This window comes from Crocodylus siamensis, chromosome 5, assembly GCF_052110815.1.
Source record: "Crocodylus siamensis isolate JL-2025a chromosome 5, ASM5211081v1, whole genome shotgun sequence".
Classification (NCBI taxonomy): Eukaryota; Metazoa; Chordata; order Crocodylia; family Crocodylidae; genus Crocodylus; species Crocodylus siamensis.
In genome coordinates, this window is record NC_143399.1 from 178,619,233 (window position 1) to 178,635,496 (window position 16,264).

Below are 16,264 nucleotides of genomic sequence, written 5' to 3' on the forward strand. Positions count from 1 at the left end.
TTCATTACCCACCCTAGAATCTACCATTGTTGGTTTAGAGATGAAAAAGGAAACATCTCCAACCCTTTTGATCTTTCATCCATGAATTTATCTAGTTTCTTTTTGAACCTGGCTATGCTATCTGCCTCAACCAACTCCTGTGTCAATGAACTGCACAAGTTAACTATGTACACTATAAAAAAGACCTTTATCTTGTTAGCTTTAAACCTGTCTCCTACTCATTTTAGTTGGTGCCTCCTAGTTCTAGTATTCTGGTATTCCAATTACTTTGTAATTAACAGTTCATGTTCACTTTTTCCATACTCTTCATGATTTTATAGATCTCTACCATATCCTCCCTCAGCCTTCTTTCCAAACTGAAGAGTCCAAGCCTTTTTAATCTTTCCTGGTATGGAAACTGCTCCATACCCCTGATCATTCTGGTGTTCCTTCTCTTTATCTTTTCCAGTTCTACTCCATCTATTTGGAAATGCAGAGACCAGAACTGCATACAAGATCCTTTTGGAGATACAGAGACCAGAACAGGTATCCTGTTTAAGTTGATGCCTTTTGGTATAGATCAGTGTCACAGGAGCACTGAGGTGTCCTGTGCCTTAGATAAGTAAGTAACAGAGCTGTCAATCAACAGGGCAGTGCAGCTGCGGGTTGCTATGGCAACCAGCCGGTCAGGTGACCGGAAGGGGGCAGGGCCGGGCCCTTTATAACAGCTCAGGCCTGGGCCCAAGAGCAGTTCCCCTTTGGCAGCCACAGGAGCAGGAGCTCTGTGGATGAGCTGAGCAGCCTGGGTCAGTGGCCACAGCCTGACCACTTTGAACGGCTGCAGTGATGCAGGGGAGAGAGAACGCTAGAAGAGGCCACAACTAACAAGCTTCGGGGTTATAAGCCGGTAGGCTTCTGGTTATGTTGCAGCCACTCGGCTTATAGTTTGTGTTATGGTTAGACCAGAAGACCAGGTGAGGCTGTAGGGGTGTGAGGAGGCCTCATGGGGGCTCCCCAGTAGCTTGAGGGTTCCCAGTGCCCAGTGGGGGCACAGTGAGTAGTGGCACAGCGAGACGAGTGCCGGAGAAGCGCTCTGTGTATGGGGGTTGTAGCCCCAGCCGTGGGGAGGCGCGGCATAGGCCCCAGAAGGGGGCAGCGGGCATGGAGAGTGCAGCATAGGCCCCAGAAAGGGGCAGCGGGCTGAGTGGTAGCCCAAGGGCGGCTACGTGCCAGGTCCAAGGGCGCCAGTAACAGGGCAGCGGCTACGTGCCAGGCCCAGGGGCACCGGTAACAATAGAAGTTCTAGAGAGGGGCGCCGGGGCGGGACAGCCTCAGGGTGCCAAGAGTTTGGTAAGCCCAGGGGTGCCAGAGAGGGACACCAGGGTGTGATAGGCCCAAAGGGGTGCCAGAGAGGGCGCCAGAGGGCAAGGGACCAAACAACGTCCAGAGAACAGCTGCGAGGCTTGGGGCGTGCTGAAGGGGAGGTAGGAGGCACGCATTGCCCTTAAGGCAGGGGTGCACTGAGGCACCCCATACGGAGTAGGGGTGGTAACACTCACACTGTTCACTAGGGGATAAAGGCAGGCTCCCTTCTGAACTAATTGTCATCAAAGATGTGGCGGGCGAGAACCAGAGGGTGCTGAATCACCTTGAGTGATGGTAGGGGGCACTAGGGAGTACAAGGCTGCTCCTAGGCCCCACTCCCTCACAATCAGATAATCATTTCTCAGCTTTTCTACAGTCCTCCTGCATAGCTGTGTTGCATATATGGAGTTGTGTGCATTGCTAGAAGGTTGCAGATGAGTCTCCCTAGGGTGATGTTATGTTTGTTGCCAAAGCTTAGAAAGATGTCACTGTGTAGGCTGGCTTCTTTTTTCTTTACATTGTGGATTTTCCATTTTAAGCAGCTGATTTAGATATCTTCCATGTTTTGGTACCGTTGGAGTGATGCTGTAGCTGCGATGGTCCACAAATAATGTGGCAGGCAATGATTTTTGTGGGTGATATCTTTTATTGGACTAACTACATGCTTGCAACAAAATTAGGCAAACTTTTGAATGCAAGGACAATGAGGTCAAAAAGGGAACGGTTACTTCATAAAACTCTACTATTACTAGTCTTTCTTTGTCTTTGTCCTCTCAGAGTTCATTCTGGTGCATCGTTTCTGTCAAGTTTAATCCACGTAGTTGGTGTAGATCAAATAATGAAGATGGTCATGAGGCACTCTGGTGCACTGGATAAGATGTTTCACCTTCTGGAAAAGGCATGTATTAGATTCGTGGATTTGGATGGGTTCATCATGAGAGGTGTTGAGTGTTGTAGCAGTGGAGATGAGTTGACAGGTTTTGCTTTTCACAAGGCTATGTCCCATTTGATACCTGTTGAACAGTGGGGAATTTGCTTCTGATGATGAGTTGGGCAAGATTAGGTGAAGAGGCTTCTGTGCTACAAATGACCTCAAGAGTGATGCTGTCTGGAGTTTTCTACTCCCAGTAACCACCCATAACAACAAGGTTGAGAGTGAGGTTTCCAGACTTTATTATTTTCAAAAATGAAAATAAAAATCCTCACCAGCAAAGCAGGTGGATGAAACAAGAATACTTCACAATGGCTGCAAAGGTACATGAGGGCTGAAGCAAAATCAAAAACATAGTATAGGTTTTCTTCTCACAAAGTATTGTGCAGTTTCTGATATGGAATTGCATCCCCATGTTAAAAGAGCACACATGCAGGCATCCTCCTTCCTAATAGCAAGTCCTATGGCAACAGGGACAGGTGCTAGTATCCGTATATTCCATCATGTCCATTTGTATCTACCCAATGTTATGTGCACAAAAGAAGCAACCATGGAAGTGGTTCAATATCAAGTGCTTGAAAGATTGCTAAAAGCAATCGTCTCCAGCACTGCTTTAGTGAAAAATTCCTTGACCACCCTGATAATCTTGACATCACTGATCATCAGCATCTGGGAGAGTCTCAAGAAAGGCATCAATGAGGCATGCAAAAATATCTAGGCTTCTCCACAAAGAAACACCAGGACTGCTTTGATGGAAAAAAAATGGAGAAAGCCTTTAAAGTCTGGGAGAATGATGTCAGCTTCAAACATTAGCAAGATATTTATTGCCACACTAAGGCCAAGACCCAGAGGAATTTGAAAGCAAAAAAGTAAGTGATGATAGGACAAAGCAAAAGATTGAAAGTTTGCTGACTTTTGTGACATACATAGTTTCTTCAGTGCAGTCAAAGCTACCTATGGACCAGACACATAAGGAGCTGTGCACCTGAGGTCTAAGGATGGAACAACACTCTTTTAAAGACAACTCTACCATAAACACATAGTGGAAGTAACAATTTCAAGAGTTTCTGACCTAATATTCTAATGTTGAACACAGTACCATCAAAGCCATTTCACAACCCCCATTAAGGACTACCTTGCAGAGCCACCAATTTATCAAGAAGCCTTGAAAGCCATTAAGCAGATGAAGAACAATAAAGGATGTGGTCCTAATGGAATGGAATACTAGCTGAAATTTATAAACATGGTGGAAAAAATCTGTGTCACCAACTTTATGACATCATTCTGAAAATCTGAAAACATGAAAAGATCCCCACTGAGTTGAGAGATGCCAGAATTGTAATCATATTCAAGAAAAGAGATGCATCAGATTGCAGCAATTGCTGTGGTATTGCACTCCTGTCCATAGCTGGGAAGATTCTCACCCACATTCTCCTCAATAAACATTCTCCTCTCCCTCTTCATGAAGGAGATACTACCTGCATCCCTGTATGGTTTCAGACCACTCAGAGATACAATAGATGTAATCTTCATAGTTAGACAGCTGCAAGAGAAGTGCTGAGAGTAACACCAAAATCTTTTATGTGGCCTTCAATGACATGACTAACCCCTTTGATTCAATCAGCAGAGAGGCCTTGTGGAAGATCCTGATGAGATTTGGACACCACCAAAATTTATTACTATTATCAGACTTCTTCATGGTGATGTGACAAGAATCATCCTAAAGAATGGCTTGGAAACTAGAACTGGAATCAAACAAAGATGCTTGTTACACCAGTATGCTTTCCCATCTATATCACAGCTAACCAACATCTCATTGCTGATGGACTTTCATGTCGAGTCAGCATCCAGTACTGAATGAACAGGAATTTCTTTACCATCAACCTGTTACATTCCAAATCCAAGATAACTAAGACCTTCTGATCTTGATGCTGAAGAACTCCAGGCTACTCGGTTACTTCTGTCAAGTGTATGAAATTCTTAGATTTACTGTCAGCTTCACAAAAAACAAGATATTTTACCAGTACACCCCCCCAACCAACAAGCTGCTCCTCCACACACTACAATTAGAGATTGTTGAACATTTTCCCTATTTCAAAAAGTAAACATAGTGATATTTAACACCAGATGAAATCTGTCAGTGCAGTTGTTAGATGTCTCCACAATTGTGTCTTCAATGATCATGACATTAGGCCTCAAACCAAACTTCTAATCATCCAGATTGTTATCATCCCTACCCTGTTGTATGCATATGAAACTTGGATGACATATCAGAAACACCTCAGAGTCTTGGAATGTTACCATGAGTAATATGTTCAAAAATCCTCTGTATCAATTGGAAAGACAAATGAATGAACAACAGCCTTCTGACACAAGCAAACATCACCAGCATCTAAACCAGTGTTATATGGCACTAGCTCCATTGGACAAGACATGTCATATAGATGCCTGACAACCGGCTCCCAAAATCAGTTCTATACTCCCAACTTGACCACTCTAGAGGAGGTCAAAAGAAGTGATTGAAGGAGACCTTCAGTCCAATCTGAAGAAATGTGATAACATCAGTACCTGGGAGACTGAGCACTGAATTGCACCCAATGGTTTCATGATATATGATTATGCATCTGTTATTTCAAGCAAACTCACCTCACTATGGAGGCAAAATAGAGAAAGAAAAAGAGCTGTGATCCAATATCACCAGGATCTACTCCTTCCTCCCAGAGCTATTTGCCATGTCTGCAGCTCAAGGATCTTGGATCAGTTTCTTTAGTCATCTCTAGATTTACCAATGACTTCCTTATTCACTTCTATGTCTAATTACAGAATCAGAGCTAACAATTATACAGCCTCAGAACTATCCTACAAGTCTCTGGGCAAAGCATGAGGACACAACGGCTGACCCTCTTGGTATTTCTAAGGTAAAAAACAAGTACCGTATTTTTCGGACCATAAGACGCACTTTTTCCCCCCCAAAAGTGGGGGGGAAAACGAGGGTGCGTCTTATGGTCCGAAGGTGTGGTACCCCAGAACATTTGTTTGCGGTCCCATGTGCCTGCTTACTGTCCGCTGTCCGCTGCCGTTCCCATGCTGTGGATTGCTGTGTGTGTGAGGGAAGTCCCGCCTCCTGGAGTCTCAATGTCAGTCAGTCAGTCAGGTCACATGATCGGCACAGCGCACGCCTCCCCTGCGTGTGTGTGTGTGACACTGACAGACTGACAGGATTAGAACGTTGAGACAGGAGGCAGCTAGGTACGGTACCAGGTAACGTGCTTGAGCCTCTAAGTCTTTCCTCATTTGTTAATGGAAGTGATGATGGTTCTTAACACCACTGTTGAGTTTACGCTGTTAAATATTACCGTATTGTGCTTTATTTTAATAAATATTTTAGTATACCGGTACTATTTGGTTCAGAATATTTTTTTTCTTGTTTTCCTGCTCTAAAAACTGGGTGCGTCTTATGGTCAGGTGCGTCTTATGGTCCGAAAAATACGGTAGTTCTGTTCAGCCCATAAGCACTATCACTGTATCTGTTCAGCCCATAAGCACTATCACTGTAGGAAGTGTTAAACAACAGTGGAAGAATGTTAAAAACATAAAGTCCAAAAAAGAAAATGCACAAAACCCAAATTTTATTTTTGTCAGACTTAAGTATCAAATGCTGTGTCTAGCTATACCTCCTAAGAGGGAAGATTTAAATGCCAAGAACTTAAAAGAAAACTTGAAGGAACTACAGATTCTCTTAAAGTGCCTTGGGTCTATTGGCCAAATGGGTTGAAAAAACAAACAAGAAATGAAAACCTCATTGGAAAAAAATGCTAGATCAATATTTTCTCTTTTTTTAAGTCTATGAATGATAACGCTATTTTATTTGCTTTTTGGAGCACACACCTAAAATTCCCCTCATTCAGTGTTTGAGATAAAATCTGTTGCTAAAACTAATCCTTTTTGTATGTTACTCACATTTAGAAGTCTCTAAAAACACCAAGTGAAGTATTTATTGATTTCAAAACAAGAACAACCTGAAGGGATCCAATAGAATGATTATTTCTAAAGATTCCCAACTCTGGACCTCAAGGGTAGCAATACATTTACTTTTACAGGACTCTGACACTGGCTCAGGTAATGATTAATTTATAGTAGTACTCACCAGGCCTGCTGAATGTGGCTGGGAATGCAATGACCTCATCGATGACATACTGGTCTGGTGCATGTATCCATACCCTTGTGACTGACTTTGCTGATATGCCCCAGGAAGCACAGGGGCTGTGTATTAAAGAAATAAGGAAACATTACCACAACAGTTAAAATTATTCCATTATTCCCATGTCAAGCCTTTGATGCAACTTCTCTTAGTAGTTGCTGGTAGCTGTAGATTGGTCTCCTGACTAGGAATCTGCAATGCAAATGGGGATACATATTCCAAAAGACAGGTGATTAAAATCAGTATAGAATTTTTTTAAACAACATACACATCAAAAACAAGCTTTGTGTAAGTGAAGTGAAAATCAAACTGCAGCAGAACATTGGTTAGCACAGTGATCCTCAACCAGAGTGCTATAGCACCCTGCGGTGCTAGGAAAATCCTTTGAAGGGTGCTACAAGGTGTGAAGAGATAAGTCAGGTATGAAGAGACACGCAGGTAAGCATAGGCTAGGCTTGTTCCTGCCTGGCCCCACTGCAAGGAGATAAATACTGTAATAAATATATTCGTTTTTTCAAACAGTGCATCTCTCAATTCATAGAAGTCATGGAGGGGTGTCTTGAGTCTAAAAAGGTCGAGAACCCCTGGGTTAGCATCATGCAACTGAAAAGAAGATGGCAAGCAAAAAGGCTTAAAAGACCTCAAGGAACTTGACCACTTTGGATGCAACAACATTAAAATATTCTGAATTATTTAGTTCTTTGGGGACTTTGAAACTATCCTAAGATGAGGCTGTAGGGAAGAATATCCTGACACAGAGTTCCTTTGATTTTTTAATTTAAAAAATAATCATTATAAAACTGAACACTAAAATACATTTGAAATATTTTAGTAAAACTGTTTAAATGATACATTCTTAATAATAGTATTAAGCACCTTCATTTATAGCCAAAGCAGCAGCTTTCAAACTGTGTTCTGTAGAACCCTGGGGTTCCATGATATGCCATCAGGGATACAACAAAGAGACTGGGAGTAATGATGAAGTAGGATGGGAAGCAGTACACTGCCACTGCAAGGCAGAGCTGCCTGGCTTTATGTCAGTCTTTAAGATAGGGGTATGGGTTCAGCAGTAACAGTCATATGAAAGTCTTTAATTACCAAAGGAGGCTTATTGCATAGGGACTGATGAAAATGTTTAGCAGTTATGAATGAAATTTGATCAATTAGTTTATGCTGATCCTATCAATATCCACGAGAGATTAATCAAAATTAACTAATTGGAAATCTTTATTTCTGCCCCTTTCCTTGTCCTCAGCTTTCCTTTACCCTCTTCTCACCATCTCCCTTCTCTCCCACACCCTTTTTTGTTCTTGTTGGTATTGTCATTAGTTGAGACTTTGCCAATCCTGTAGATCTTGCAGGCGAGTCAACAATATAATATAGTTTATTGTATCAAAATCTGATGAAAGACAGGGTGGATAAAAATCAATTATTATTTTTTAAACTAAAAATTGGATTTTTATTTAAATCAGATTTTGTTTATTTAATCATATTTTTTATTTTTAACATGCTGTTTTAAAAAAATAAACCTATATAAAGATAGCTTTAATTTGTGTTAAAGCTCAAAGATATAATCATGAAATAGGGATTATAACTTTTAATTATATAGCATTTGAGACAATATATTCATGTAACCATTTTAGAAATTTTAGAAATAGGTCACGAAAGGCCATGGACTATATTAGGGACCCAGTCTTATGGGGTTCCCAGAAGCTCATCTATAAATTACTAAAAATTAAAGAAAACCACTCTACCCAATGGGATTCAGTGCTCAGTCTAGAACAAGGGGTTTCAACCTTTTTGCATCATTGTACCCCCCCAGTGGCCAGATGTGGAGCAGTGTACCCTTGGTCACCAATCTGGGAGGGGACGGTGGGTGGCCGGATGCAGAGCAGCGGCAGCTGCCGTATGTGAGCTTCCTCCGCTGCCGTATGTGAGCTTCCTCTGCATGTGCCCGGGTGGGTGGCGCTTGCACAGAATGCTACGTGGTAGTGCTCTGTCCCCACCTGCCCTTGCATACCCCCTAAGGCCTTCTCAAGTACTCCTGGTGGTATGCATACCCCTAGTTCACAACCCCTGGTCTAGAAGAGCCCGTCAATCATCTCTGTGATGTTTAGTTTCAGTTCTCAAACTGTGGATTTATGTTCCAGAGGCAACATCCTCATTAACAGCAATATATGGAGATGAAAGATAACAGACCTGATTACCTACCCATCAGCCCTATTGTTTCTCTGCAAGTTTGGGTACAAAGACTCAAGCCCTTACCTCTCTCTAAATGTACAAAGGTCCAAGAAGTTAAATGAATAGAGGATTGTTGGGGTTGGAGTAGATCTGGGCAAGAGAAGGAGCCTGGAGATAAATGCAAGGAAGAAGAGGCAGTAGAAACAAAAGAGAATCATTTTGAGCAGAATATTTCAGAAGTCTTGAAGGATAAGTTTCAGAGTATCGCCTCTCCACTGATTTGAGATCTAGTGAGGGAATGGTATGGAAGAAGGAAAAACCTATCATGGCAGCAGACTTGTCAGGCCTTGAGACCCTATTTGGGAATATTTTAATGAAGTTCTTCTACCTGCGAGTAAGACAGGCATGTGTGCAAAATGCAAATAGTGCAACAAAGAAATGCAAGGCCTGGTTGCCCAAATGAAACATCATGAGAACTGCTTCTTCTCAGGAGGAAGCTGATTTAAAGACTTTGAAGATGATAAATGGAACATGTCTGAACATGCAGGATCTCCAGGTTAATAAACTTGCTTATTTCATACTTCTTTCTTAAGGACTCCCTGTCTTCCCTGTCTGTATCTTTTGGGTGGACTTCAGGACTACTTGAATTTTCATTAAAATGTTTGAGCAAAAATGTATTTGTTACTGTATGGAACTATCATATTTTAATGCAGTTGTGATATAAAATAATGGCTGAAATAGGCCTTTTTTTTTCTTTTTTCTTTTTTTACAGTTTCACTTCTAAAGCAGTACTGAGGCAATGAGTAATACTAAATAAGCAGTACTGTAGTGACTGCATTGACTTCTTTTGTTCAAGAGGATCCACCCTTAATCCTTAATGTACAGGATTCTGACTATCCATCTTCAACATCATCATCACTGTCTACAGTTTCAGAGTTATCTGCTAATGATACCAGTGTTCCAGTCAAATGTGTGTCTCACAGTATTCACCTGTAGCAAAAAGAAAAAAAATCTCCATCCAGAAACAACCATACACAAGTCTGTAATAAGAACCTGCAGATTACAGGAATACATCAAAATTTCATACATCAACAATTTTTCTCATTGATGAAAAAATTGCTTGGTTTGTTTTCATTTATGCAACAAACTGTCCTTTCCATATGGTTGAGAATACACACTTTATTGACATGGTTCAGTTATTACAACCAGGATATAGTCCACCCAACAGAGCAGATACAGCAGGCAGATTGCTAGATAAAATGTAAGAGAAACAAATTGAACAGTGTGCAAAAAGTCTAGAGGGGAAAATTGTTAACTTGGGTCTTGATGGGAGAGGCAATGTCCACAATGCTCCAGTAATATGTAATCGTGTGACAACAGAAGAAGAGACTGTCTACCTCGCAAAAACAACTGATACATCACGAAATGCACACACAGCAGAATACTTGCAAGAAGTAGCAGCAAAAGCTATTATAACAAACTTGGGAAAAAATCACACTTCTAAGCATGCAGCTTTGTCACAATGCTGCAAATGTATCAAAGACGAGAAGAAATCAGGAAGTGAAGAAATGCCCAAGCTAATAACATATAGATGCAACACTCATTCGACCCACCACTTAGCCGAAGACTTCAGGGCTCCAGAAAAAAGGCTAATATTGAAATTGCAAAACAGTTCCATGACAAGCCTTTGCAGCAGCTGCTCTGAAGAAAGCAGAAGGAACCAAACTAGCTCTCCCATAAGACATGTGATGGAACTCAGTAATTGACTGTTTTGACCAATATATTGAGAACTGGCCTAATCCGATGATAATTTGTGAACAAAATTGTGAACAAAATAGATGGAACTGTCATAGCCAAAGTTCTCAACATTGGGCTAAAGAGAAATGTAGAATGTATGGTGACTACCCTGAAGCCTTTTACTGTAGCCTTGAAAAAAGTGCAGTGAAATTGCAGTTTTATTGCTGATGCTGTTGAAATTTGGAAGGAACCAAGACCTCAAAAAGAGAAATACGCAATGACAGAGTTAAATTACAGGTATTAAAAAAAAATAATGGATCAAGCAATATCTCCAGTTCATCATCTTGTCAATATTCTCAATATTTGGCATCAGGGTCAGTCCTGAACTCCTGAAGCAGAGAAGCTGGTTATGACATGGGCACCAGCAGTCACCCCTCCATAATTTCAACTATAATAAATTTCAGGACTAAGGGTTAACCATTCAAGAAATATATGTTTTCTGATGAGGTTTAAAAGAAAGTCACACCAGTGAATTGATAGAAGTCACTTAAGCACCTGGATCCATTAGAGACTATTGAAGTGATAATTCAGCTTTTAAAAGCTGTAACTTCTTCTGCAGATATAGAAAGAATATTTTCTTCCATTCATTCTAAATTGAGAAACTGCTTGGGAACCAAAAAAGCAGGAACAGATTTGGGGGCATGTGCCCCACTACCCTCCACCCCCAGGAATGTGTGCAGAGATGGGGAGCCACCCTTGCCCCCACACTCATCCCCACAGGGATCCTCCATGCCCAGCATGAAAACCCCAGGCCAGGGGATCATGGGAACCTGCTCCTTGCAGATGCAGGTGGAACCCAGGATCAGGCTCCCCACTACACTGGCACTAAGTCATAATTGGGTCTAATGCGTAATCTCACAATCACACCTTCTACCATGCACGTGGCATGGCAGGAGGTGTGATTGTGTGGATCATGCATTAGATCCAATTGTGTCTTTACCTACACACGTAAAGAGGGCCTGAAAGGGATTCTTTCAAAACCAAGTATAACATGAATGACTTTTTGTAGCTTTCTAGAGTCATCTTTTTAAGGGAAGGTAAAGAGTCATGACCACAATTGCCAAGGTTGTTAATATTCAAAGAATGAGAGCCTATTCATCTCTCATTTAAACATGGTTTGTAAGAGAGTCGAGCCTTGACGAGGCTTGTTTTTGTCCACCTATGCAGGATTCACTGGAATTGGTTAACTGGAAATATTCAAGCACAAACTGAATTTCATTAAGATAAACTCAGAAAAATAACCAAAAAATAGTCCATTTCATTTGACACTTGCTTCCATAGGCATGATCACCCTTAATTCAGTCAATCTTATCCAAGGGGATAAACTGGGAGCCTCGATCAGCTGACAGGGCTCCCCTAGTCACATTTCAATTGATGGCCCGATAGGAACCAGCCATAAAGTTATTACAATTTTTTTTGTGGAATAACTTTTTGGCTTATCCCTTGTTTTATCATGCCAGTAATTGCTTTAACATGTGGCTGGATTACAGATGAAGTCAAGAAAGCTGCACAAAGAAATGTGCATGGTGTTGAAATCTACTGCAATGGAAATTTTCAGCTCCCAGAAAACTTTATGAAGTTTATGAGTTTCTTTGGCAACAAAAGTGGGAATATGGTAACAAGATACTATAGGCAAACAAAGATATTTTTCCCGCTTAGATCTAACAGCTAGTTCAGTTACCTTTCATCCTTTTGATTATAGCAGAGGTAGGCAATTATTTTGGGTAGAGGGCTGCTTACCAACTTCTGGCAAGCTGTTGAGGGCTGCATTGGTCTCCCTACCCCTTGGTCGCCATCTTGTGACTAGAAGTCCTGCCTCCTAACCCCTGACCTTTGCCACCAGAAGTCCCGCCCCTTGCCCCCAAAAATACTCCTTTCCGCAAGAGGTTTTTCCATCTCAGAACCAGAAAAATACCAAATTATATTCTAAAAATTTAACATCTACAAGATTAATTTGATATCAAAAATATTTTTGTCCTGGTGTACATGTGTTCATGTAGTGTACATAGATGATTGCACAATGGCTTAAAATGAAGTCTTACTCTTGTATATTGTGAGGGGTGGCAGGCACCAGTATAGGTTTGTTGGAGGCTTTTAGTGTGTGGGTAGGTATAGGGTTTTTGGGGGGCTGTGTGAGGGTGGCTGGGATGTGTGAGGGGTTGTGGGTCTGGGGGTCTGCATGTATGGCAGTGCAAGGGGGGGTGCATGTGTATGGTGGGTTGTGCACATGAGACTCATCCTATTAACACACACATACAGTCTCTCCCTCATTACACACACACACACACACACACACACACACACACCCCTTCTACTCCTGGCACTTAGTTACCAGCATGGGCACCGTACTCCCCAATCCAGCCATGCAGCCAGGGGCCATGTGGTGCCAGACTGGCCGGCAGGAGTGCAGGAAAGCAATGAAAGCTGAGGCAAGCAGAGACTTCCGGCTGGGAGTGGGAGGCGGTGGGCACAGGAAGGGGTTTGGGACGGGGTGGGGCGGGGCCAGGCTGGCCTTGCTGGTGAGTCCTGCCAGCATCCCCTTTCCCTTGGGCCCTACTGGCCCTGGCTCCTGTCATCTTTGACAGGTAGCCAGGAGTAGAAAAATATACATTTTTTAGGGGCTCCGTGGGCCAGATAGAATGGCCTGGCAAGCTGGATGTGGCCATGGGCCATATTTTGCCTACCCATGGTTTATGGGATCATTAAGGAAGTTAGTTAATTACACATTTCTAAGTTGCATAGTACATTTGGTACCTTTATTCCAAAAGAATAAACCCAAATTGTATTTTATTGGAAAAACAGTTCAATAATATTGCAGCATATTCATTATAGCTTTAGGAAAGTTGGAATCAACCATGGTTCTACAATGATTAGGCAGTTATTTTTTTGGAAGATAACAGACCAAATTCTGCCTTGACATAAGTGAATTCAATTCTACTGAGAGAAACATCTGTGATATGTTCATGGTGGGCAAGATTTTGGTCCAATGTGAACAAAAGTGAGACAGATAAAATGTGACCTTGCTTCACTGTGACCAACTGCAGCACACATACAATAAAAGTTCACTGCAGTTGTTGGCTCAAGACTTAGTGTAAACTTATATAGCATCACTTACTGCAGCAGGACAAAAACAGTGGTTTCAGTTAACCTAAGGGAACAATAAAACACAGAGGTATAACATGAAAATTCATTTAGCTGAAGCCAGATTTATTGACAAGGGATCTGGGGGCTGACCACTGCTCCCAGGAACATGGATAGGCACTTTTCCTTGTTCTGTTAAGATTTTACTAGATGAATTCTGAACTTTCTTTCTTGATTAACTTCATTGATTTTTTTTTATATTTGCTAGTGGGAGCAATTACTCGTATTTCACTTTCCCTTTTATATTAATGGTTTACAATATTATCATCTTATTGGGTTTGGCTCAGGTGAAACTTTTATTTTTCAGACTTTAAAAGGTGTAAAGAAGCAATGCTAAAAGAAAAATGCAAAACCAAAACCCAAAATTCCTCCCATAAAATCCTTTGTACCTTTTTACTTGTAACTTGTGACAGCTTGTGATAACTTGGGGTGTGAATGTAGGGTGTGAACAAGCATTTGCAAAACCCAGCTCAGGTTTAGGCAGCTAAACCTGAGTCAAGATCACCAAGTGCAAGCATTCACAGCTTGCCAAGAAAGGTGCAAGCAGTCAGAAACAAGTCAGGAGGGGTGGGTGGAAGGCTGGTGGGTCCACCGGGGACTGGTGGTTTCATGGGAGTTTTGGTGGGTCCAGAGGGGAGGCTGCCCAGTCTGGGGATTGGGGGAGAGGGGGGAGGGGTTGTGTGGAAAAACAACATAGACTCAGAGCTGTGGCATCTGGAGTTCAACCACTCTCAAAGCCAGCAAATTTCAAAATATAATGGATAAAATTATGTAATTCTGTATTTTGATAACACTGCCCTCAAAAACATGCAAACAATAATGCAGTCCAAATAACATTTTCAGTTATTTGCATAAAGTTGAACTGAATTACTGTGCCAAGTTCATAATCCTGCAATTCCTTCTCAAGCAAGTCCAATTGAAAGTGATGAGAATTATAGTAAACTTAGAGAAAAAAACATATGCTTACTTTGAAACATGTAGGGGAAAAATAATGCATTACCAAAGGAGGAACAAAATACCCCAACTTGAATATTTATGTTACACATGTTTCTAATATAGATACTTATGCTGTATTTATTTTGTAACTTCTATTGTCATTTTCAGGGACCATCTTAGATTTCTGTAGAGGGAAAAATTAAGTCGATAAAACTATCTTAGCAAAGAAATACAGTATAAGGGCAGAGGCAAGAGAGCAAATCATTTTCCCTGAAGTCCTATCACTTTCTATTGAAAACTACGGTCTAGAATTTTATTCCAAAACATGAATGGATTTACAAAATAGCTATTTAACTGTTTCAGAACTTTTGTTTAAAAAAATGTAGCCAATAACATAATGTAGATCATAGGAATCAGTGCTGTGCTGATGCAAATAACTAAAGTATTCTACAATAAGCCCCTTAGCAATTGGAATGAGAATTTAAGACAAGGCACAGGAGAACAATTTGGTTCTTGAAAAGGCTCTGTATTCCAAAAGTGCACATGTATCATAAAATAACTGGACAGGCACAGACTGTTCATGCATTTCCCCATTTCTATGTAAAAAGGTGACTTTACATACAGGATGCTATTTCCATAACCCCATTCTTGAACTCCATGGAGGTCTCTCTGTGAAGTTTGAACACTGAGAGCTGGATGGCATAAGAGTCAGCAGATGCTGTGACGATCCTTTATTGGTCTGCAGGGAGCAGATCATTATATAATTTGGCCCAGTCCCTTCAAAATAGCAAAGTCCTAATGATCTTTTCAGGAAAAATGCACACCCTCCCAACCCCAAAATTCAGTTTAATGCTAACTTTCTAGTCTGCTGTTTTTGGAGTGCAGATAGCTATGTTCAACATTCCAACATAACCTTAGAAAATGCCCTAATCCTCTGACAGCAAGTTAGAAAACAAAGCTTTTTATTTAAACGTAAGGTGTAGGGTATGGCTAATAGTGTATTGGCCATAAAACAAGCAACACCTTAAGAAATTCAAGAAGTTAGAATGTTTTAAAAGTCACCAGCCTGTAAAACTGTAAACAGAGGTTATCATGTGATGTTCATACACACTGAAACTAAATGAAAAAGTTTTACTGTCATTTTAAGTGAAAAAGTGAAAATCCATATGGAAAACAAATTAGAATTAGATATAGATAATCAAGTCTGTATTATCTGCATCACAATTCTATAGCCAGTTGTTACAAATGCAAGTTAAAAATTGTATCAGGTCATATGAGAGATATAAAATTTCACAGACAGTTATAACAACCTAACCCTACCCTCCAGCATATCTACTATAACCCCCCAGCTTGCTGTCATCTAGATTGTTAATGAAGATACTGAACAAAACTGGCCCTAGGACTGACCCCGGGGCATTCCACTCGATACAGGCTGCCAATTAGACATCGAACCACTGATCACTACCTGTTGAGTCCAACAATTCAGTCAGCTTTCTATCAACCTTACAGTCAGTTATCCACCCCATACTTCCTTAGCTTGCTTGCAAGAATGCTGTAGGAGACCATATCAAAAGCCTTGCTGAAGTCAAGGTATATATCATCCACAGTTTTCCTTGCATCCTTAGAACCAGTTATGTCATCATAGAAGGCAGTCAGGTTGGTCAGGCATGACTTGCCCTTGGCGAATTCATGCTGACCGTTCCTGATCACTTCTTCTCCTCCAAGTACTGTGA

The 16,264-nt window shown here is 41.2% G+C and overlaps 1 protein-coding gene across 10 annotated transcripts in view; it reads right to left on the minus strand.

Annotated features, from left to right (window-relative positions):
• The window catches only part of NEBL (nebulette), a 488,546-nt gene that overhangs the window by 10,507 nt on the left and 461,775 nt on the right, over positions 1-16,264 (minus strand). For all 10 annotated transcript variants that reach the window (XM_090047283.1, XM_090047284.1, XM_090047275.1 and 7 more), the window contains one exon: positions 6,423-6,538. In XM_090047283.1, the coding sequence (XP_089903409.1) occupies positions 6,423-6,538 (116 nt within the window). The remainder of the gene's footprint in view (positions 1-6,422; positions 6,539-16,264) is intronic.